At 42.5% G+C, this 23,417-nt stretch overlaps 1 protein-coding gene across 1 annotated transcript; it reads left to right on the top strand.

The window, feature by feature from the left end:
• The first annotated feature begins 1,030 nt into the window (after positions 1 to 1,030).
• Positions 1,031 to 18,889, top strand: LOC139542089 (uncharacterized protein KIAA2013 homolog). Its single transcript, XM_071347122.1, has 3 exons — positions 1,031 to 2,706; positions 9,969 to 10,831; positions 16,426 to 18,889. The coding sequence occupies exons 1-3, from the start codon at positions 1,737 to 1,739 to the stop codon at positions 16,456 to 16,458; spliced, it is 1,866 nt and encodes a 621-aa protein (XP_071203223.1). The 5' UTR covers positions 1,031 to 1,736; the 3' UTR covers positions 16,459 to 18,889.
• The last annotated feature ends 4,528 nt before the right edge of the window (positions 18,890 to 23,417 follow it).

Below are 23,417 nucleotides of genomic sequence, written 5' to 3'. Positions count from 1 at the left end.
CGGGAGCTTCATTGAATTAGTTTCCATGGCTGAGCAGCCACACACAAGCTTAAGATCACCATGTGCAAAGCCAAGCGTCGGCTGGAGTGGTGTAAAGCTCGCCACCATTGGACTGGAGCAGTGGAAACGCCTTCTCTGGAGTGATGAATTACGCTTCACCATCTAGCAGTCCGATGAACGAATCTGGTGCCCTACCTCACTAATGCTATTGTGGCTATAGTCCCCACAGCAATGTTCCAACATACAGTAGCTTTCACCTGGATTCACCTGGCCAGTATACATCATGGACAGAGCAGTTGTTCCTACTGTTTTGTACACTCAGTGTGTGTGTGTGTAGATAGATAAATGAATAGATAAACACAAACACACAAAACATTAGACACACCTACTCTTTCCATGACGTAGACTGAACAGGTGAATCCAGGTGAAAGCTACTGTATATTCCGGACTCTGACATTGCTCGTTCTGATATTTTTGTATTGACCACAATCATGTCGGACTACGACTTCCCACTTGAATGCCCCATCTCAATCTGTCTCAAAACGTTTTATCATCAGCGACAGAAGATCAGAACCCGGTTCATAAGAAGCAGGATCTATGGATAAACGAGTCTCGAATACCGATTAACTTAATCTTCTATGAGGTATAACGGCGTTTGGCATCCAATTTGTTGCACTATCGCCACCTACTAGACTGGAGTACAACTCCCTCATACTTTTCTTGAAAAATAAAAATGTACTTAATAAATACCCTACCATCTAACACTATACTCACTAATTTCAAATTATATAAAATAAAATTAACACACCCCTACTCCACTAATTAAAAGTATTATGATAATACTGCCGCTCCATCCCTGACACCCATCTTGTACTTGCTTTCTCTAGGGACTCCATTTTCCCCTTCCGGAGTTCTGCTCATATCCCCAATAACGTGCATACAACAACCCCTGATTAACTTCAGTTCAGACACAAACGTGACAAATTACAACTTTCTAGCTAATAAAAAACACCGTGTCGTAAAAATTCTCAAATAATTCCGACACTTCCGGTGCTATCATCCAACGTGATTTGCGGTAATTTCAGTAAACCCATGCAGGAGTGTCAACGATAGATTGGTGAGTTGCTTGAAAAGTAATCCACCTCCAAAAATAATGAAATCCCAACTGCTAGACATAAGCGACAAATGAGCAACAATTGCACTCAATGTATTTATTGCCACGATGTGAGAAACAAATGCAAAGTGTCGCCTAACTAGCAGCGCAATGCTAGTTTGCAACCACCATAACTTAGCTAATTCGCTAGGTACGTTAGCTCACTTAGCTTGTTTTGGTTAGCTTGTTAGCATGCTAACTGGTTAGATTTGACAGCAATCAAGGTTTGACATGGACATTTTAGCTAAGGTGCTGTTAGTTGGATAGCAACACAGTAGCTTGTTAGCTATACAATCTTTGAGTACCAGGTTATTTGCATCGCTAGTTAACGTTAGCTAGTTAGGTAAAGTTAGCCTAGCTACCGTGTGCATTGCTAGCTACTATAGTTGTCAACAGGAAAGACTTCCTACAAAAATAACTCAACTTAAGCGGTCATCTCCTAGTCTAACGTTGATATTGGTTAGAGAGAATGGAGAACCACCTTTGACGGTCCTGTTTTTTTTGTTATACTTGTTAATTAGGTACTATAGCAAACTACTCAAATTGCAATCTTGAGTTATAGTGACTCTAAAGCATAAATACAATGTGGCTCCAGCAAAGACTAAAGGGCCTACCAGGTCTGCTGTCAAGCAGCTGGGCTAGAAGAATGCTCATTGGACTGCTGTTTTTCCTAATCTTCTACTGGTACCTTAGCTCAGACGGCGCTTTGAGGTTGTTCAGTGGCTTAGGCCAGTCGGGCGGGCCAGCTGGACAATGCCTCCAGACTGAGATCCACAGGTGGAAGTCACTGGTGGACCGGGGCGAGGGAATCTACACTACTCCCCAGGAGAAAGCGGTCACGCCTTTCGTCTCAGGTAACGGCCATTTCCTGGTGGACATTGACTCCAACAGACTGTGGGTGGCCTCGTCCTCCCAGCCCGGCTCTGCCCCAGTTTACCTGACTGAGTACTCACCCATAGTGGGCATCCACGTCCCGGGGAAGCGGGCCGAGGCGCGGGCCACCATGCTCTGGTTCCGCAAAGGGGCTGTCCTGTCCGTCCGCTGCGTCCTCCCAGGGGGAGCCGGCAGCTCCGGATCAGCCCGTGACTGCCTCATCATCCGAGAAGAGTTCATCGCCCACCGCAGCCGGCCCAATGTCTTCCTCCAGAGGATCCACATCAACAACCCCTCTGAGCGGGTCGTCACCCTGGAGGTGTCCACCGAAAAGCCCTCGTTCGGGAGCAAGTTCTCAGCCGGTGTGGAGAAGGTGGAGGACAAGGAGGTAGTGCTGTCGTCGGGACGCGTGGTTCTGCCGGAGAAGAACCAGATAGTGCTGGTGGTGGTGGCCACCAATAAGCTGGGCAGCCGCATCCAGGTGACTGCCAAGTCAGAGTTTGCCGAGAATGTGTTGTCAGTGGTGTGGATGTCGGAGCCCATCGAGTCGGCCAAGCTGGAGGAGACCTTCACCAGGCTCCGAGACGGGGCCAAGAAAGAACTGGGAGAGCTGCTGAGGGCCAACATAGAAGATCTGGTCCAGGACCACCAACAGGCCTGGATGGACCTCTTCATCTCTGGTGAGTGAATACAAAGTCGAGGCTGAGATGCCATGCCTTTTGTGTTGCAGTGCAGAATGACGTTGTGGTATTTAGATAACTCTCACATGCTTTCTCATAGACTGTACAGGATGAAACAATCATTGGATGGTATTTGCATGCTACCTGGTTATGATGAATGATGTAGTTCTAGATCAAATTACTATAGAGCTGAGCGATATGGACAAAATTCCATATCGTGGTAAATCAAAGAAAAAAATTAAATAAATTGCGATGCGATACATTAAAGAGAAAACACAATAAATGTTACTATTTTGCTCAATAACAAATACAATGCCATTATTTTAAATGGACATTTACAGGGCTCTAGACAATTTTTTGCCCCCAGTGCCAAGTAAGACTGGTAGCCTATGAATAAAAAAGTCTGCTTAAAAAATATTAAAATAACACATAGTGTTGATCCCATGTTTTATGGGCTGAAATAAAAGATCTCATAAATGTTCCATATGCACAAAAAGCTTATTTCTCTAAAATGTTGTGCACAAATTTTGTTTACATCCCTGTTAGTCAACATTTCTCATTTGCGAAGATAATCCATCCACCTGACAAATGTGGCATATCAAGAAGCTGATTAAACAGCATGATCATTACAAAGGTGCACCTTTTGCTGGGGACAATTAAAGGCCACTCTAAAATGTGCAGTTTTGTCACACAACATAATGCCACTGATGTCTCAAGTTTTGAGGGAGCGTGCTATTGGCATGCTGACTGCAGGAATGTCCACCAGAGCTGTTGCCTCCGGTGTTGTTTTAGAGAATTTGTCTGTACGTCCAACCGGCCTCACAACCGCAGACCACGTGTATGGCGGCATGTGGGCGAGCGGTTAGCTTATGTCAACGTTGTGAACAGAGTACCCCTATGGTGGGGGTGGGGTTATGGTATGGGAAGGGAAGGCATGAGCTACGGACAATGAACAGAATTGCATTTTATCGATGGCCGTGACGAGATCCTGAAGCCCATTGTTGTGCCAGTCATCTGCATTTACATTTACATTTAAGTCATTTAGCAGACGCTCTTATCCAGAGCGACTTACAAATTGATCTGCCGCCATCAACTCATGTTTCAGCATGATAATGCACGGCCCCCCAATACAATTAATTCCATTCCCCACTCCAAGAACCCCCCAATGCACCAACAACCAAGAGAATGAACTAAAGAGAAAAAAGGAAAAGACAGAAGAAAACAGCAAACAACAATGCCATTTTTTTTTTTACAAAATAATACATTTTAAACTAAGGACATCAAGGACAACTGAAATCATAACAGCAATTTCAACTGTATATGTTTGTGTGCATGTCTGGCACTATTACATGTATGTGTGTGTTCTTGTATGTGTTTATTTGAATGAGAGTGTGTGTATATTGTGACGGCCCTGAATTTTTTTGAACCGTCTGTGCTTCTCCTTCCAATAGGGCGCTTCCCCTTTAATTCCCAATTAAATATCCAGCATCAGCTGCGCAAAAGTGCGGTTGTGATGGAGACGTGAATGAGGATGTGTTCAACCCTCAGTTCCAAAGCTTCTCTCTTCCGTTTGTTTTGTTGCCTTTAAAGGTGTGTTTTTGTAGCCTAATAGCAAGTTTACCCAGGATCGGATCCACTCTTTGCATCCGTGGACTACACCTCTCCGTTGTCCTTCGTGGCCTTTCTCCGCTAGAGATCTGTTGGCAGATTGGATTGTCTGACTGACTGACCGACTGACTACAACCTTTTTGTATACGTTATTTCATTTGTTTTGGTGTGATGTATACCGTGATGATTTATGTAGTTAGTTGTAGTTGAGGACTTAAGAGTTGATACGCTTGATGGTTGTGTGGTACAATAATTGTTATTTTGATTGTATGATTAATACTGGGTTTACGGCCCATCAGGAAGTCCAGGACCCAGTTGCACAGGGCGGGGTTCAGACCCAGGCCTTGAGCTTAATGATGAGCTTGGAGGGTACTGTGGTGTTGAATGCTGAGTTGTAGTCAATAAACAGCATTCTTACATAGGTATTCCTCTTGTCCAGATGGGATAGGGCAGTGTGCAGAGTGATGGCGATTGCATCGTCTATTGGGGCGTTAAGCAAATTGTAGTGGGTCTAGGGTGGCAGGTAAGGTAGAGGTGGTATGATCCTTGACTAGTCTCTCAAAGCACTTCGTGATGACAGAGGTGAGTGCTACAGGGCGATAGTAATTAAGTTCAGTTACCTTTGCCTTCTTGGGTCCTGGAACAATGGTGGCCATCTTGAAGCATGTGGGGACAGCAGACTGGGATAGCGAGAGATTGAATTTGCCCGTAAACACACCAGCCAGCTGGTCTGCGCACGCTCTGAGGATGCGGCTAGGGATGCCATCTGGGTCGGCATCCTTGCGAGGGTCAACATGTTTAAATGTTTTACTCACGTCGGCCACGGAGAAGGAGAGCCCACAGTCCTTGGTTAGCGGGCCGCGTCGGTGCACTGAGTGCCACCGAAGAATGTGTTTATCCTGTCCGGTCTCGGCGACTTGGTTGGTTTTCCTTTTGTAGTCCGTTATTGTCTGTAGTCCCTGCCACATACGTCTCATGACTGAGCCGTTGATTTGCGACTCCACTTTATCTCTATACTGACGTTTAGCTTGTTTGATTGCCTTGCGGAGTGAATAACTTGGCTGTTTATATTCTGCCATATTACCAGTTGCCTTGCCATGGTTAAATGCGGTGCTTCTCGCTTTCAGTTTCGCACGAATGCTACCATCTATCCACGGTTTCTGGTTAGGGTAGGTTTTACAGTTACTGGTTAGGGTGGGTACTACATCTCCAATACACTTCCTTATAAACTCACTCACCGTATGCGTCTAGATTATTTTCACAAGCTACCCGGAACATATCCCAGTCCACGTGATCAAAACAATCCTGAAGCGTGGATTCCGATTGGTCAGACCAGCGTTGAATAGTACGAAGCACGGGAACTTCCTGTTTGAGTTTCTGCCTATAGGACGGGAGGAGCAAGATGGAGTTGTGGTCAGATTTGCCAAAAGGAGGGCGGGAAGGACATTGTAAGCATTCCGGAAGTTTGAATAGCAATGTTCGAGAGTCTTAGTAGCGCGAGTAGTACAGTCAATATATTGATAGAACTTCGGCAACCTAGTCCTCAGATTTGCTTTGTTAAAATCCCCAGCTACAATAAATGCAGCCTCAGGATATGTGGTTTCCAGTTTGCATAAAGTCCAGTGAAGTTCTTTGAGGGCCGTCAAGGTTTCGGCTTGAGGTGGGATGTAAACGGCCGTGGCGAGAATTGTCTTGGGAGAAAATATGGTCAGCATTTAATTGTGAGGTATTCTAGGTCGAGTGAACAAAAGGACTTGAGTTCCTGTATGTTCTTAAAATTACACCATGAGTCGTTAATCATGGAACACACCTTCTGCTTCCCGGAGAGATATTTATTCCTGTCTGTGCGATGTACTGAGAATTCTGCTGGCTTTACTGACTCCGACAGAGTATCCCAGGAGAGCCATGTTTCAGTGAAACAAAGTTGTGTTACAGGCCCCGATGTTTCTCTGGAAAGAAATCCTTGCATCTAAGCCATACTAACTACAGCCTACTCTGGTTGTAAAGTGGTGCCATGAACTCCATATTAAGAGGTGAGAAATGCGTTCTATACTCATTACTCTTTTTTCCGTAGTAGCATTTTGAGCAACGGTCATATGCTTGTGCTTCTCCTCCGTGCACACAATGGGGAGAGGGAGTGGGAGTGGCTCGCTCACACAGCAGCTAACAGCTAAACGGGGACAGGCAGACACTTTCATAGCAGTAATCATCATAATTTGTAGGCTATTACTGTTGACCAAATAATGTTTTTAGAACAATCTACAGGAACGTTGTGTTGCAAAATCACAGAACATTACCGTCGCACAATGCAATGTAAGAGGAAGGCAATGTCGGTTTCTGTAATTTTTGTTTTGTTGTCCCAGCTATACTGTGCGCCTTTTAACTGGGTTATTTGTATTAGAGGTCGACCGATTATGATTTTTCAACGCCGATAACAATTTATTGGAGGACCAAAAAAAGCCGATACCGATTAATCGGTCAAAATAAATCATATTTTTTATATATATTTTTAAATTATTATTATTATTTATTTTTTAATATATATTTTTTTATTATTTGTAATAATGACAATTACAACAATACTGAATGAACACTTATTTTAACTTAATATAATACATCAAAATCAATAATGAAACATGTTCAATTTGGTTTAAATAATGCAAAAGTGTTGGAGAAGAAAGTAAAAGTGCAATATGTGCCATGTAAAAAAGCTAACGTTTAAGTTCCTTGCTCAGTACATGAGAACATATGAAAGCTGGTTGTTCCTTTTAACATGAGTCTTCAATATTCCCTGGTAAGAAGTTTTAGGGTGTAGTTATTATAGGACTATTTCTCTCTATACCATTTGTATTTCATATACCTTTGACTATTGGATGTTCTTATAAGCACTTTAGTATTGCCAGTGTAACAGTATAGCTTCCGTCCTCTCCTCGCCCCTACCTGGGCTCGAACCAGGAGCACAAGGGGAACAACTACTCCAAGTTTCAGAGCGAGTGACGTCACCAATTGAAACGCTATTAGCGCGCACCCCGCTAACTAGCTAGCCATTTCACATCGGTTACACCAGCCTAATCTCGGGAGTTGATAGGCTTGAAGTCATAAACACCTCAATGCTTGAAGCAGTGTGAAAAGCTGCAAGCAAAACGTACGAAAGTGCTGTTTGAATGAATGCGTACGAGCCTGCTGCTGCCTACCATTGCTCAGTCAGACTGCTCTATCAAATCATATACTTAATTATAACATAATAACACACAGAAATACGAGCCTTTGGTCATTAATATGGTCGAATCCGGAAACTATCATTTCGAAAACAAAACGTTTATTCTTTCAGTGAAATACGGAACCGTTCCGTATTTTATCTAACGGGTGGCATCCCTAAGTCTAAATATTGCTGTTACATTGTACAACCTTCAATGTTATGTCATAATTATGTACAATTCTGGCAAATTAATTACGGTCTTTGTTAGGAATAAATGGACTTCACACAGTTCGCAACGAGCCAGGCGGCCCAAACTGCTGCATATACCTTGACTGCTTGCACAGAACGCAAGCGAAGTGACACAATTTCCCTAATTACAAGAAATTCATGTTAGCAGGCAATATTAACTAGATATGCAGGTTTAAAAATATATACTTGTGTATTGATTTTAAAGAAAGGCCTTGATATGTATGGTTAGGTTTGGTGCAACGACAGTGCTAAATCATCACCCGTTTGGCGAAGTATGCTGTGATTCGATGAGAAATTAACAGGCACCGTATTGATTAAATGCAACGCAGGACACGCAGGATAAAATAGTAATATCATCAACCATGTGTAGTTAACTAGTGATTGTGAAGATTGATTGTTTTTTATAAGTTTAATGCTAGCCAGCAAATTTACCTTGGCTTCTTGCTGCCCTCGCTTAACAGGTAGTCAGCCTGCCACGCAGGCTCCTCGTGGAGTGCAATGTAAGGCAGGTGGTTAGAGCGTTGGATTAGTAACCGGAAGGATGCAAAAACGAATCCCCGAGCTGACATGGTAAAAATCTGTCGTTCTGCCCCTGAACAAGGCAGTTAACCCACCGTTCCCAGGCCATCATTCAAAATAAGAATGTGTGCTTAACTGACTTATCTAGTTAAAAATACTTTTTTTTTTTTTATCGATGTCCAAAATACCAATTTTTAATTGTTACGAAAACTTGAAATCGGCCCTAATTAATCGGCCATTGCGATTAATCGGTCGACCTCTAATTTGTATGACTTGTTCTGGCAGACCACGTTTTATAATGGTTGCAGAGATTGTGGTGCCTACAATGGTGCGGCTTGGTGCCTTAGTACAAGGATTGATATTCTGATAGGTCATCGGTCAGGGGCTCAGGTATTTCTCTTAGTCCTAGCTATTGTAGCATGTCTAGAGGGCATGTGCAACTAGCTTAAGATCTTTGTTGGAGTAGCCTAAGTCTACCGGATGAGAGAGGATGTCCTTTTATGTTCAACCTACGGGAGTTGTGCGAAAATAGCTCTCGTTGTCCTGCATTGTTACATAGTTTAGTTTCATATTTTTACAGTGGGGAGAGGGAGTGAGAGTCAGCAGCCGACAGCGAAACAGGAACCGGAAGATACTTTCATAGCAGGAATCAACATAATGCATAGGCTATAACATTTTTTATTTGTCTTGCGTTGTTGGTGGTAGGTGCACTTGATTCAGAAGCCCTTCGCGCCGGGTAGGCAAAGTGTTCCCATTTTGAACCATTTAATTTGTCTGAAGGGACAAACGCCGCCTACCCTGAAGACCAGGAGAGCTGTGGCTAAATCAAGTGCGTCTCCTCCACTGGCCAATCCGATAGCTCAATTCACTGTGCCTACGGCTTCCACAACCCTACAGGCACAGCAAAGTTTGATACTAGCCTACGTGAGATTTCCTAACTTTTAAAAACATGACCATAGAGAGACTGTAAAAGAATACAGCAAAGAGCTGCTATTTTATGAGTGAGTTCATGTTTAAGTTTTTATTCAGCACTGCTGCTCTCTCCCTCCCTCCGCTGAGACTAACCATCATATGCAGGTACCCATCAGTCCTGCAAAATAAAAAAGCGAATTATTTCCATTTATGCTGTGATAATGTATTAGGCATACTGCCCAAACCTCATTCCTACAGAACTGTTTTATTCAGTTAATGTAGCATAGGCCTACATTCCTTAAGTCGTGTTTATAGAAAAATTCTGAGTGGTAGATCTTTGCCTGCTTTTTGACTGCTAAAGTGATCTTGACTCAAAGGTTGGTGACTTCTGAGCTACAGGAACGTTGTGTACCAAAAATCACCCCAAAAAATTCAGACGTAAGCAAACTGCTTCGGTAATAAGAAGGCAATCTCTGTTAGCTTTTGCAGAGGCATCAGCTATTCCTCCTAGGGTCCACAAAAATAGAAACCACCAAACATTACAAGTAATAAAACACTGATAGACAAGGACAGCCACACTTGAAATACAACAAAAAATAATACAACTACAACAATTGTGTGTGTTTGTTTCTGTGTGTGTATCCCCTTCACAGTCCCCGCAGTTCCATGAGATGTTCTAGAATGTCGGTGTCGGTACTTTTCAGTTGATTGTCCCAGCTCTACTATGTTGACCTATTCTGTTCCCACATCTGCTGTGTGTGTATCTGTCCTGCAGGGGTGGAGATGCGTAAGATCACCGACGCACACACGCCATCCAGCGCCACAGTCAACACCACGCTCTACTACGTCCTCTCGGCCTCGCCGGCTCCCCTGCTGGACCGCCGTCTTGGCACTGAGGAGCGCGCCCGTCTCGAGTCCAGCCTCAACTACGCCGACCACTGCTTCAGCGGGCATGCCACAATGCACGCTGAGAACCTGTGGCCGGAGCGGGTCAGCAGCGTGGCCCAAGTCCTGCAGCTGGTCAACCTGTGGACCCTTACCCTGCAGAAGAGGGGCTGCAAGGTGCTGGTGGCGGCGGGCGCCCATGGCGTTATGCAGGGTGCCGTGCTCAGCTTCGGAGGCCTCTCATTCAACGAAAACCACCTGCAGTTCCAGGCGGACCCGGACGTGCTGCACAACAGCTACGCGCTGCGGGGAATCCACTACAACCAGGACCTGATCAACTTAGCTGTGCTGCTGGACTCCGAGGGCAAACCCTTTCTGCACGTGTCAGTCAAGCCCCAGGAGAAGCCCGTGGCACTGTACGCCTGCGAGGCGGGCTGCCTCAACGAGCCGGTGGAGCTGACGTCGTCGCTGGTGGAGGCCAAGGGCCACGTGTTCCCTGTGATGGTGACGCAGCCCATCACGCCGCTGCTCTACATCTCCACGGACCTGCGCCACCTGCAGGACCTGCGGCACACGCTGCACCTCAAGGCCATCCTGGCGCACGAGGAGCACATGGCCAAGCAGTACCCCGGCCTGCCCTTCCTCTTCTGGTTCAGCGTGGCTTCACTCATCACCCTCTTCCACCTCTTTCTCTTCAAGCTCATCTACAATGAGTACTGCGGCCCCGGGGCCAAGCCTCTCTTCAGGAGCAAGGTATAAAAACACAAACACAACTACTTTGAACTGATGAACAAAAAACTGTCCACAACAAACTGATTTGAACTGATGAACAACAGAACTGTTAGTTGTCCTCTTCTCGATTTGTTTTTTTATGTGTGGTGGCGAGAATTCTCTTTTTCTTTAATGCCTCTTCGGGTGTCTGTCTTAGCAGAGATATAGTTTGGATTTGTGTGTGGGATGTGGTCTTTGGAGTTGATTTGCATAATTGCTCTGCACCCCCTCGCCCATTTTCCTGCTCTCCTCTGTACAAACCAGAAATGATTTGGTGTGTTGTCGTTTTCTATGTATGAATGGAATCAGTTTGAGAAGTCATTTGACGACAAATTATCTAATTGGAAAGTAATGCACAATATTTAGTGGAAATTATTGACACCCTTGTTAAAGATAACCCTCGTTAAAGCAATAATCACTGTATAAAATAAATAACTCCCAATACTGAGCTATATCGTATGCTCAACAAAATTGGGAGGTTGTATTATTTTTATAATAATACAGTTGCTCAGAGATTTTGTTTCACAAGTCATACTTTTTTTTTTCTCAAAATGAGTCCTAAATTATTGACTTCCCTAAAGATTCTTATAAATAAAGTAGTCAAAAGTTTAGAATTTGGTCCCATATTCCGAGCACGCAATGACTACATCAAGCTTGTGAATCTACAAACTTGTTGGATGCATTTGAAGTTTGGTTGTGTTGCAGATTATTTTGTGCCCAATAGAATATGAATGGTAAATAATGTATGGTGTTGTTTTGGAGTCACTATTATAAATAAGAATATAATGTTTCTGCACACTTCTACATTAATGGGGATGATTACGGATAATCCTGATTGAATCGTGAAGTTACAGAGGGTCAAAGATCATACCCCCAAGACATGCTAACCTCTCACCATTACCAATAACTGGAGGTTAGCATGTCTTGGGGGTATGATCTTTAACCCTCTAACTTTCTCACTCAACATTATACACGATTCATTCATCCGTAATCATGGTAGCATCCACATTAATGTAGAAGTGTTTAGAAACATATTCTATTCTTATTTACAATAAAAGTCACTCCAAAATGACACAATACATCATTTATTATTCATTTCTGTTGAAAACAATCTGAAACGCAACCAAAACGAGCTGCAAATGCATCCAACAAGTTTGTAGAGTCACAAGCTTGATGTAATCATTGCGTGCTAGGAATATGGGACCAAATACTAAACTTTTGAGTACTTATTTATTATTTCTATGAATAATTAGGGGTGTCAATCATTTTGACCCCTACCTCGAAAAACAATTGTACTTGTTAAACATTTGCTCAGAGAAAGATAAGTTGCATTAGTATAATATAATCCCCCCCCCCCATTTTTTTTTTGCATACAATTAAAATAATAATAATTAATAATTAAAATAAAAACTCAGTATTTGAATGATTTATTTTATACAGTCAATATTGCTCATCTTTATCAAGGATGTCAACCATTTCAGACCCCACTATTTTTTTGCAGTGACTAGCCTTTTAAGCCTGTATATGAGATATGCACATTTGATTAGAAAACTTCTATGTCATTGAACGCAGCAGTATAAGGAGTCCTCATTTAAGATGGCGGACCACAAAATCCCAGTTCTGTTACTGAACATTTAACTATATGCACTAGCGTTGTCATAATACTAGTATCGTGTTAAGGAAAAAACAAAACATGAAGCGGACTTCATTTCTCGAGAATAACTGTCCTAATGTTGAAAAAAACAAATAAGTAGGTTTTTTAACGACCATAGTTTCATCTTTTTCATGTTTTCTTTTTTGCCATGGATCGCGATACTGGTGTTGTGACAACCCTAACATGCACTAATGCATCGATAATATAGTCTTACTTGTTTCCTGACGCAAGTTGTTTTAGTCCATCGATTTCAGAAACAGTGCAAGCAACCTCCTTTTGTTGTACCTTATCAGAGAGGATGAGGCAAAGTGAGGGGGTTTACTCCAACCAAAATCTGTCCACGTCAAGCAGATCATTCATTATTAATCAAGTTTTTGTGTGAGGGCTAATGCGTGTCGAATTTAGTCTAGTTAAAATTCATGCGTGAGGCTTATTTGATCTAATAAGGTTTCGTAATGCTTAGGTTGTTACAAGTGTACTGATATCAATGTGATACACGTGACTTTGAGAAAATACACTTTATATCGGCGTTGTCCCGGTTGAAGTTCGAGGCTAGCATAGAACCTCTCTCTCCATTGAATAAAGGCGGTTGACGTCAACACACCTCATCAAATCTAAATCAAATTGTATTGGTCACGTACAAATTTAGTCGCTGTTATTGCGGGTGTTCAAAAAAATATTAAAATAATAAGATCCACCAATCCAAAGTCAGGAATAGGCGGGAGCTTTGACAGCCTGCCATTCCGCTCTGTGGACAATGAATCCCATTGTTAGTGGAGACACAAGCATCTCGTCATTTTCTACATTATCTTTGACCTTATAAATATTTCCAAATGTAGACTGTAGCTTTTCCTGTCCGTGTGGATGCAAACAAGGTTTCCCCCCAACCTGAAGCCTCTGGTATAGCTAATGATGTGTTTTGTTTAAGCTCAGTTCCCCCTTTGTTCAATCCCTATACTGGTGCCTTCAAGTCTCTCAATCAACAATTGTGCAAATGTGGGTTTTGAATCTTTTCAGTTCTGTTCGCTTCAGTACTATCCTAATTTCTACCACCTCGATTTGACACACGGCATAATAATTTCAGCCTGAAATTACTGAGCACAGATCGACCCAAGGTTGAACTTCTTGTGGTCCGCTATCTTAAATGAGGACTCCTAATACTGGTGCATTCAATGACACAGAAGTTTTCTAATCAATTGTACATGTCTCCTATTAGACTACATGCCTAAAACACTAGTCATTGCAAAATATAGTGGGGTCTGAAATTCTAGGCTTTGTCTCAAAATGAGAAAGAAAATATGCCCATCAGGCATTTAGCCAAAGAGAGACCAAAACTGGAAAACGCTAACGTGTTAAACGAGGTGGTACTAGTCTGGGAATTTTCCAAACGCTTCTTGATACTCATCTATCTACAGTATTTGTTGCAAAATTAGATGTGTGTTTGAAATAATGGGCACTACGAAGGATGGACATTTCTACTGTAAGTGGTTGTGCTTTGATTAACTATGACTGAGCGCCGCCAACTAATCTCTTTTCGCCGTGTGGCATCGTTCTGGTTTGTCTATTTTTTGGATGGTGTTTTCTTTTGTTTCACTCTGATTAAATTGACAGGAGGACTTGGTCTCTATTTGATATCCAATCTAACAATAAGCTTGCTGTTTACTCATACCTATGTGTGTATAGGCACTCATCCTATCCCCAACCGACTTCTAGCTCCTAGGCACTTGTAGAGATTTCGATGACAGTTCCAGTAGCTCCACATTGTCTTCTGATAGGCCAGGTGGAATTTCTGCCATATTTCTTACACCTTTCCAATCCTCTCAGATCACCACATTTGCCCTGGGGTTAGAAGCTCAACCTTGGGTCGATTTGGGATTGGGGTAAATCCATATGAATTCAATCACTTTTTGACAGCATCATTTTTGATTTAAACAAAACATATTGTTGCAACATGTTGCATATATGTTTGCCCATGGCAGGGCTGGCGTTATGGGCGTTATACCTCCTCACCCGTCAAAATTCAATATTGATCATTTATCTGACCGAGACGCGCTCAGACAGAAAGACGCATCAATCTCAGTTAAAGCATCCGGGTGAGTGAAACAGCGCCCTCTGTCTCAGTATGTGTAGCCCATGTATCTGATGCTTTCTGGACCAAAAGAGTATAGCATGTCATACAGAGAGAGAGGCAACGCGAGAGAGCGGTCACTCTTGCCAAAATCTGTCCAATGCGTTTCTATGGGAATAATATGCAGACCTAAGCTTGTCGCCTGCCTTCCCACCTTTGGGACAAAGATTCCCATTGTTAGGGTGGAGACATGAGCATCTCATCATTATATACAGATCTCTGATTTGAGTGAGGGGGGAGAGAGGGGAGGGTCATTGTTCCTGTGTAATGTCTGAGTGTGCATCACACATGTGCACACCTGCTGTAGATAAAGGTATAAGGAAATTAAACTGTTTTACGAAAATGTGCACATATTAATTACTGGCATGTAGATCGGTAGAAATTGTAGGATAAATTGTAAGCTTCCTCAAACTTGAAACTTCTGAGCTGCGTATAGTCTTTACTATTACACCCATTTAGAATATGCGTGCAAGCGCATGCTCACACAGGAGGTCCTGGGGAAAAATGGGCGAGCATATGGAAATCAAATGCCCGTCCAACTGATTCATTCTGGCCCATGGAAAAATTGTCAGAAAGTGACTTTTTGGACCTGAATGCCAAACCATTCAGGAGATAGAGGTGCTCAAAGTTGAACCATTTTGCATACCCAACCATATCCATGTCTTCATCACTGGATAATATAAACAGTTCAGTTTGATATCATTTAAAACCTTACAAACAGGGTTTTCAAACGTATAATTTCTTGAAAATCATGTTTTTAATTAGAAAATATATTTTGTTTACATTTAACGTAAATTATCTGAAAACGCATAAACATACATTTCTCATTTGGATAGGTTGTAGCTTAGACCTGACTTTACATCATCTGGGGTTTTTGTGTTGTGCCCTCCATCTGTTGAGACACAACATGCTCTTGAATACAGGGTGGGTGTAATTTCAATCATATAAATCAAATTTATAGAATGGACCTATCCCTTCAGACCACTGCGATTTAGCTGGTACACCATTGAAATGTGAATGTACATTTTAACTTCTAATTACTACCACAAAGATGTCTGCTAGTCTACCCACCATCGAACGTCAACTTAAATGGTCATGTCTATTCTATTATCTATATTTCTATGATTTCAATTGGTTTTCTATGGAGGATTGACTGTATAATTTAAAACGGATATTCCCATTCAAGTCAACATTCTCTGATGTGTAGACCTCCAACCATCTTTGTGGTGCCATTTAAAAGTTGATATTTTAATTATATTCCCATTTTAGTACATTTATCAGCCCAAGCATGACACCCACCGTGTATTCAAGAGCATGTTGTGTTTCAACCGATGGCGGAAACAACACAAAAACCTCAGATGTCAAATGGGCTCTAAGCTACAACCTATGCAAATAGGACAAAAATCTGAGTTTACACATTATTGGATAAATGACTTAAGGTTAAATTATAATTTTTTTATTGAACATTTTCTTAAATAAATTATGGAACAGTTTGACAACCTATTTGTTCGTTTTTAAATGACAAATCTCAACCGTTTATCTTTTCCAGTGATAATGACATGGATGTCTTATGGTATGTGAAATCAGTCAACTTTGAGCACCTTTATCTCTTGAATGTTTTGGCATTCATGTCTGAAAGGTCACTCTCTGATCACTTCTACAATGGGCCAATATGTATGGAAGGTTTTGTTCAAATCAAAAGGTGCTATCAAAAAGTGATTTAATTCAAATGGATTTGTCTTGCATTTCCTGTTTGCTCTTCCTGTTTATAACCCTCCCCTTTAACCTCACCAGGTGACGAAGCCAAGTGAGGAAATGGAAGCTTAGGAAGCAGCCATGACATCACAGGTGCAGAGTAGCAGCCAGCGAAATACATTGCCATAAAGTGTGTTACTGTTCATGTCATCTGATTGGGGTCATTATTTGACAATGATATTTGTGTTGATGGTCAACATGTTGATTTGACTTTCGACATGTTGGAGCTGAATTCAGAGAAAAAAGCTCACATCGCCTGATGACTTCTTTCATTGGCAAGGCTAGTGAAAGTCTGTCATTCTTTACAATGCTTCCATTCATTTTGGCAGGACGACCTGTCGGTTTGAATGAATACCATCATCATACACTATGGGTGAAAGATGCCAACCGATTGGTTGTCACTCACTGGCAAAACTCGAAATGGAGGCTCAGGTCTCAAAGGTTGAAGTATGAGCGTGAATGAAAGGAATCGTCTTTTCTTTCACATTATTGGTCCTGTTGGTAAATGTTAATATCCATCATTGCTTTCTTACTTGAAAGTCTAACATGGTCTAAAATGATTGCATTGGTAAAGGCAAGGGTTCCACTATCTAGCTTTCACCAATGTTGTTGTTGTTGTTACAGGGAATGAGGGGATGGATTTTCAAATTATTTGAACAGGTCAATTTCCTATACCCCTCTAGTCTATTTTCTGCAAAGCCTAATATAGTCAAAATTAAGTATTAAAAAAATCTGAGGATCAACTTGTGCCGAGCAAGTGTCAATTTAGTCTTAAGACCCATTGATATCAAACTGATGGTAAATTAGCAGGTCCGTCCGGCAATGTGCATTGGGTCTTAATTTCCTAGTGGAGTCTGCCACTCAATGCACTTCTTCAAGACCTCTGCTTCTGAACACCAAACATTGCTACGGTGACCAAAATATATTCACTTCCTGATCTTTTCCTGTCCCTTTACGGAAGATGTAGTAGTCATAGAAGTAGAATCCTAGAATAGGGATAATATTTATATGGTTCTAGTCACTGCTTTGTGCTGTTTCTACCATATAGAATTCTGGAATATGTGAGTTCTCCCTTCCCTTCTCTGTTTTTCATGACATCTCATGACTGAAATGATTGGCACCCTTCATAAAGATGAGCAAGAAATTATATAGAATAAATACATATACTGAGCTATATTGCATTTGCATTTTTTGTTGAAATTATATTTTATACTAATACAATTTTCAGATTTTTTTTAACAAGTAATACAAAATATATAAAAGATGGGTCAATTTTTGGCACCCCTGTTTTCAATACCCCGGCACCCTCCCCTTGTGAGAATAACAGCACTGAGCCTTTTTAGGTACTGGGTTATTTTCTGTGTATCACATCCTCCTTTCAATACCAAACCCACCACTGGTGTGTGTGGCCAAAGAGCTCTATTTGCATGTCATCTGAACATAGCACCGGTTCCAATCCAAGTCAGTGCCAATGCCGTTTAACAAACTCCAGGCGTTTACATTTATTGAATGACATGAAAATTAGAGCTCTTTGGTCACGCACACCAGTGGTGGTTTTGGTGTCAAGAGAAGGCTGTGATGAGCAGAAAATAACCTCATACCTCCTGTAAAATACGGTGGTGGATCTTTGTTATGGGCCTATTTTGCTTCCACTGGTTAGGGCCAACGGCATCATGAACTTTACCCAGTACCAGGACATTTTAGCCAAAAACCTGGTTTCCTCTGCCAGGAGGCTAAAACTTGGCCACAAGTGGATCTTCCAGCAAAACAATAACCCCAAGCACACATCAAATTCCACAAAGAAATGTTTAATTGAACACTAAAATGTTTTATTGCAATGGCCATCGCAGTCTCTGGACCCCATTGAAAACCTGTGGTATGAATTGAAGAGGGCAGTCCATAAGCGCAGACTAAGTATATCAAGCTCTAGACTCTATTATGCAAATTCATCTACCACGATTGAGTGAATTTATGAGCTTAATGTTGTTTTTAAATACTCCAAAATTACTAGATAGACTGAGTCTACCAATCCGATTTGTTGTGAATTGTTTTCTTGAGTTCATATTTATTTTTCATCTTTGTTCATATAGAATTTAAGGGCTTTTTTGAATCCATTATTTTGATTACATTTACATTTAAGTCATTTAGCAGACGCTCTTATCCAGAGCGACTTACAAATTGGTGCATTCACCTTATGATATCCAGTGGAACAACCACTTTACAATAGTGCATCTAACTCTTTTAAGGGGGGGGGGGGGGGTTAGAAGGATTACTTTATCCTATCCTAGGTAATTGTAACTAACTACTGAGTGTGCCTTTTATTTAAATTAATTTATTCTGATTACACCTACAGTTTGGTTGGATTGTACTTGAATATGATGTGATTTGAGAGAAAATGTATGTGTATGTTATTGTAAATTGATTTGGATAAATTACAAATGTATACATAAAGACTTTGAATTATGATGTAAATTTGTTATATTAAAGTATGCTGTCAGAGAAATTGTTAAATTATTTTGTCAAATCTATGAAGTTATATTTGTATTCAACAGTGATTGACTTGGTCTGGAGCTGTCCGGAACGTTGTACCGGCACTTCTAGGTTTGGGGGAATTGCGTACCTGCTCCTCTATTAAAAACAAGGTAGCCTATCGCTGGCCCAGATTCACACACCGAGGTTAAAAAATAAATTAAAAAAAATCTGATCAAAGTTGAATGAATAGCAATGGAGAGTGTCATTCATCTCCTCATTCCGATTTGTTCTGGTTTATTTGCCTCTAGTATGTGAATCTGTGAAAGACAGTATGTTGTTCGAGATTGCGCAGATTGAAAATGTGCCAGACTGAATGACATGATGCGCTGTTCCAAGTTGTCAAATGAGGGTTTGTAAGGTCATGGAAATTAGTTAAATAATGTCATTCATGAAAGCAAACTTTTAAATATGATAAATATAAACTACATATCAGCCATTATCGGAATGACCCTAACGTGTATGTCTGTCGTGCTGTTTGTGTGCCAGTGTGAGTGGTCCGTTGCCCGAGGAGAGGGAGCGCGACATTTCAGCAGCAGGTATAAAATAATGACAGACAGACCTAACTAGATCACCAATTCAAAACGTAAATGTAGCAGTTATCTCGCTAGTTAATTATAGTTAACTAAGTATTAATTTAATTGTTGCCTTTCCACCGGCTCTGTAGAGCCTAAATAAATATGCACCGTTGGAAAGCTGGGATTCCCCTCTATTAAATACTAGTCATGTAATTGCGACAACCTTAAAAATATAAGAATAGCGTAGTTGACAAATAACTTGCTGTGCATAGATCTCCCCCGAAACATTATATATAAAAACATGTCTAGTTAGTTAGCTTGATTTGAAGCAGTGGCTTGTATTCCTGGATGCCAGACATCCACATTTTGTTTTAAATAAAATAATTTAGCTTTCGTCTCTCTGATTTCATAATTTAACTTCAATTCGCAAGAAGCTGAATGTATCTCACAGGAGAAATATTCCTGAGCATCAAAACAGAGCTCTCCTTTGTCTCTACATATAGGCCATCTATCTGATGCTGTCTGGTCCAAACGAGTATGGTAGCGTTGAAGACAAGGAAAGCCAGCGAGCATTTTGCCTCACTTGATAAAAAAAAAAAAGTATAAAAAGATCTGCATTGAGCTGAAACTGGCGCACCAAAAAAAAGTGTCAAGGGAAGCCGGTTTGGATTTTGAACCCATTGAGAGCATAAATAATTGACAGGAAAACAAATCTCGTTGTATATTGTTTTTTTTCTGGTGGCTTTCCTAAATTAGCCATGGATGGAGATAGGGATTTAGACTTTTTACTTAATTCTCAGTACTGGCCAATGATTATAACGTCGATTCTGATCCAATGATTAATTCGTACATTGTTGTGCCCCTGGCCTGAGGATGGAAATTCAATATGTAGCTAGATGTAGAAGGCTTATGTTAACTAGCTAATGTTGCCCATGAATGGAAGTTAGGCTACCGAGCAAGCATTTTAGCCAGGTGTCCAAGGACAACAAAAAATAAACTGTGTACTGTATGACAGTGATAGGCTGTTTCGTCAACATATGAAAGAGAGGATGGCGTTTCTCTACAAGTAGGGTGAGTCAAACATGCTTTTCTACTTACAGGAACGTGCAAGCGCACACCAGTGGCGACCTGTCATTCAGGGCAGGTGGGACAGAGCCCCACATTTTTGGCAAAAAATGGTTTGCATGTTATTTCGGTATTAGTACGTGTCACATATCAGTTTGTAAAAAATATATATAGAGTTAATAAAGCTACATACAAACATGGTCTCTTGTTTTCTTGAGTAAGGCAGCTCCAAAATGCAGATGTTTCAGCCTAGCTCAGTGCTTTCTGTGGTGGTGGTGGGGCAAGCCAACAGAAAATAAGGAACGTTGCTCTGTGATTGGCCTAGTTTTCTGTCACTCATGGGGACTTTACGTCACTGCCAAGTCTAAGGATAGACCGCGAAAATTCTTGCCTCTTTGGTGCTGCCATAGTTACATTAGAAGTGCCCATCCAAGAAGGCTCAAGGTCATTGGCCACAGATAAAATGACGTCAAATCACGTTATATGTACAGTAGCATTGATTGGACTAATTGTGTCAACATCATACTTTCAAAATCTTAGCTAGTAGTCAATATCATGAATCAAGTTGACAATCTACTGGTAAATCCTTGTTAATGCTTGTCATATGAAGAGAAACGAAGACAAATTATAGATAAACCGTATCGGTGCTCATCGGCCATTGGACATAAACATTACACAACAAGTTGGAAATCGCAAATTCAACAATGAGTGGTTTGCAATCATTAGCCTGCTATTCAGTGGAGTGGCTGTGTGGTCCCAAGTCTAAGATTAAGGGTCTCTTTTCCTAGTTTAAAATGATAAACATTCAACATTGGCCATGCTGTCAATGAGGCATGATTTGTGCCATGCTCAAAAACAACTGTTAACTCGGAACTACAAAATCTGACTTAAGTGAGTTAAAGAGAACTGGGAACTCTGGGGAAAAATGAGCTACAACTGGGAAAATACGTTTTGAACTTTCATCCAACTCGAAATTGTAAATCAGGAACTCGGGCCTCTTCCTAGAGCTTCAACCTGAAGATCACTGACATCATCATGATTATATATTTTTCCAGATCCCACACTAAGACTTTTCTGTAATTTCAACAGTAAAACACTGTAGGATGCACAGTATTGTAGCGACCCACACAAACAGCTGTGTGTTATGTGTTAGGCTATTAGTTGGTTGTGTTGTACTTACCAGTACCCAGTGTTCCCGGGGTCCGACATGCCAATCAACCTGCTATCTGCCAATCACGGGAATGCCTGGAATGTTCTGATGCCGGGCATCCTGGTGATTGGCGGAGTGGCGTGGAGGGGGATGGAGAATTGGAAGTTAAGACCAGGTTTAGCCATTGTTCTCTCTTACGTCTGACCTTCACAAGAGAAGGTCACGGTAGTTTTATAGGGTATCCTTCATTTATGTGGAGTGGGCTACGGCCAAACCGTAGCCTGTGTGAAGTTGGGTTAATAAACCGTAAATTCATAAACTCAAACCTCTGTCTGGACAATTGTTCCTTTATGATCTAGTCAGGTCATTACATTTTTGTCAGAAGTAGAAATGTTGATAAGTTAGCTAGCTGACTTCTGTGGCTAGCTAACGTAGGTGAGAACGGGTTGAAAATGCTTTGAGGGAATCCGAAAGTGAAGGTGGAGGTAGGGGACGATTATGGCCAAGGAGGTGCGTTTGCATGGACGTCGGAGGATCTGGCTGAGGAAATCGCCAGGGCGTCGGAGCCCAGAGGCCGCTTGAGGGAGGACGTTAGAATGATGGCGGCTGAAGCGGGCATGAGTGCTTCGTCGACCGTGCGAATTCTGGTGGGAGAACCGAAGGGGTGACGAATCTGGATGAGGATGAGGAATCTGGTGCTCAGGGAAGGAGGGTATCAGCACCATGGAGGACAAGGTGGGGGCTGTCCGAGACCGGCCCACCCCCACAAACCTCGTACTACAGGAGGTTTGTACGGGGCTTCTCAAGCGTCGCTGCTCCCCTGAACCGCCTGCTGCCGAAGGACAAGGCTTTCACTTGGACAGTGGAGTGTGAGGAGGCTTACAACACCCTCAAAGGTGCACTGATCGAGGCCCCCGTGCTCGCCCCCCCTGACCTCACCTTTCCTTTTATCCTGGACACAGACGTGAGCAATGTGGGCATGAGTGGGGTGCTGGGCCAGAGGGGGGGGGGAGTGGTGGCGTACTTCAGCAAAACATTTGACAAACATGAGCGCCGCTACTGTGTCACCCGGCAGGAACTCTTGGCTGTTGTGGCTTCCATCATACACTTCAAGTACTACCTGGGTGGCCTGCCCTTTACTGTAAGGACTGACCACTCTGCTCTCCAGTGGCTCATGTCTTTCAGAGGGGCAGGTGGCTCGCTGGTTGGAGGAGCTTCAGCAGTATGACTTCACCCCCTCCTGTGCACGCCACTCCAAAGCCGACCCCATGTCCCATCGGCCCTTGTACTGCAGATGGCTACCGCCACTGTGAGCGGAGAGAGGGACGTGAGAGAGAGAGAGCTGTGTGCACAGGAGGGGGTCTGTGCCATAGTGTGTCGTGCAAGCAGGCCTGTCTGCTGTGAGCTGCAGACTGTCGACGTGGCTGAATGGGGGCAGCAGCAGGGACGGGACACAGACCTACAGCCAGTGCTACAGTGGGTAGAGGCGCAGGTGAGGCCACCGTGGGAAGAGGTGACAGCGCTCTCACTCGCGACCAAAGGGTTGTGGTCAAAGTTTGAGAGACTGCGGCTGGCTGACGGCGTGCTACGGTGGGCATGGAAGGAGTCAGCTACGGGAGAGGAGAGGTGGCAGGTGGTGGTCCCTAAAGCGATGCGGGAGGCTGTGCTCCAGAGTAGTCATGGGGGGGTGGGGACTGGACACTTTGGGGTCACAAAAACACTCCGCCGCCTCCGTCAGGGCTTTTACTGGGGGCACAGCACAAGAGGGA

This window comes from Salvelinus alpinus, chromosome 17 (genome assembly GCF_045679555.1).
Source record: "Salvelinus alpinus chromosome 17, SLU_Salpinus.1, whole genome shotgun sequence".
NCBI classification, from domain to species: domain Eukaryota; kingdom Metazoa; phylum Chordata; class Actinopteri; order Salmoniformes; family Salmonidae; genus Salvelinus; species Salvelinus alpinus.
The sequence above is the reverse complement of the archived record's forward strand: the minus strand, read 5'-3'. Positions and strand labels throughout refer to the sequence as shown.

Excerpts from the sequence above, each read along its gene's own strand:
- LOC139542089 (XM_071347122.1), top strand. The coding sequence starts at position 1,737 with ATGTGGCTCCAGCAAAGACTAAAGGGCCTACCAGGTCTGCTGTCAAGC. Across the intron at positions 2,707-9,968 it reads GATGGACCTCTTCATCTCTG|GGGTGGAGATGCGTAAGATC; the intron begins GTGAGTGAATAC and ends TCTGTCCTGCAG. Across the intron at positions 10,832-16,425 it reads AGCCTCTCTTCAGGAGCAAG|GTGACGAAGCCAAGTGAGGA; the intron begins GTATAAAAACAC and ends TAACCTCACCAG.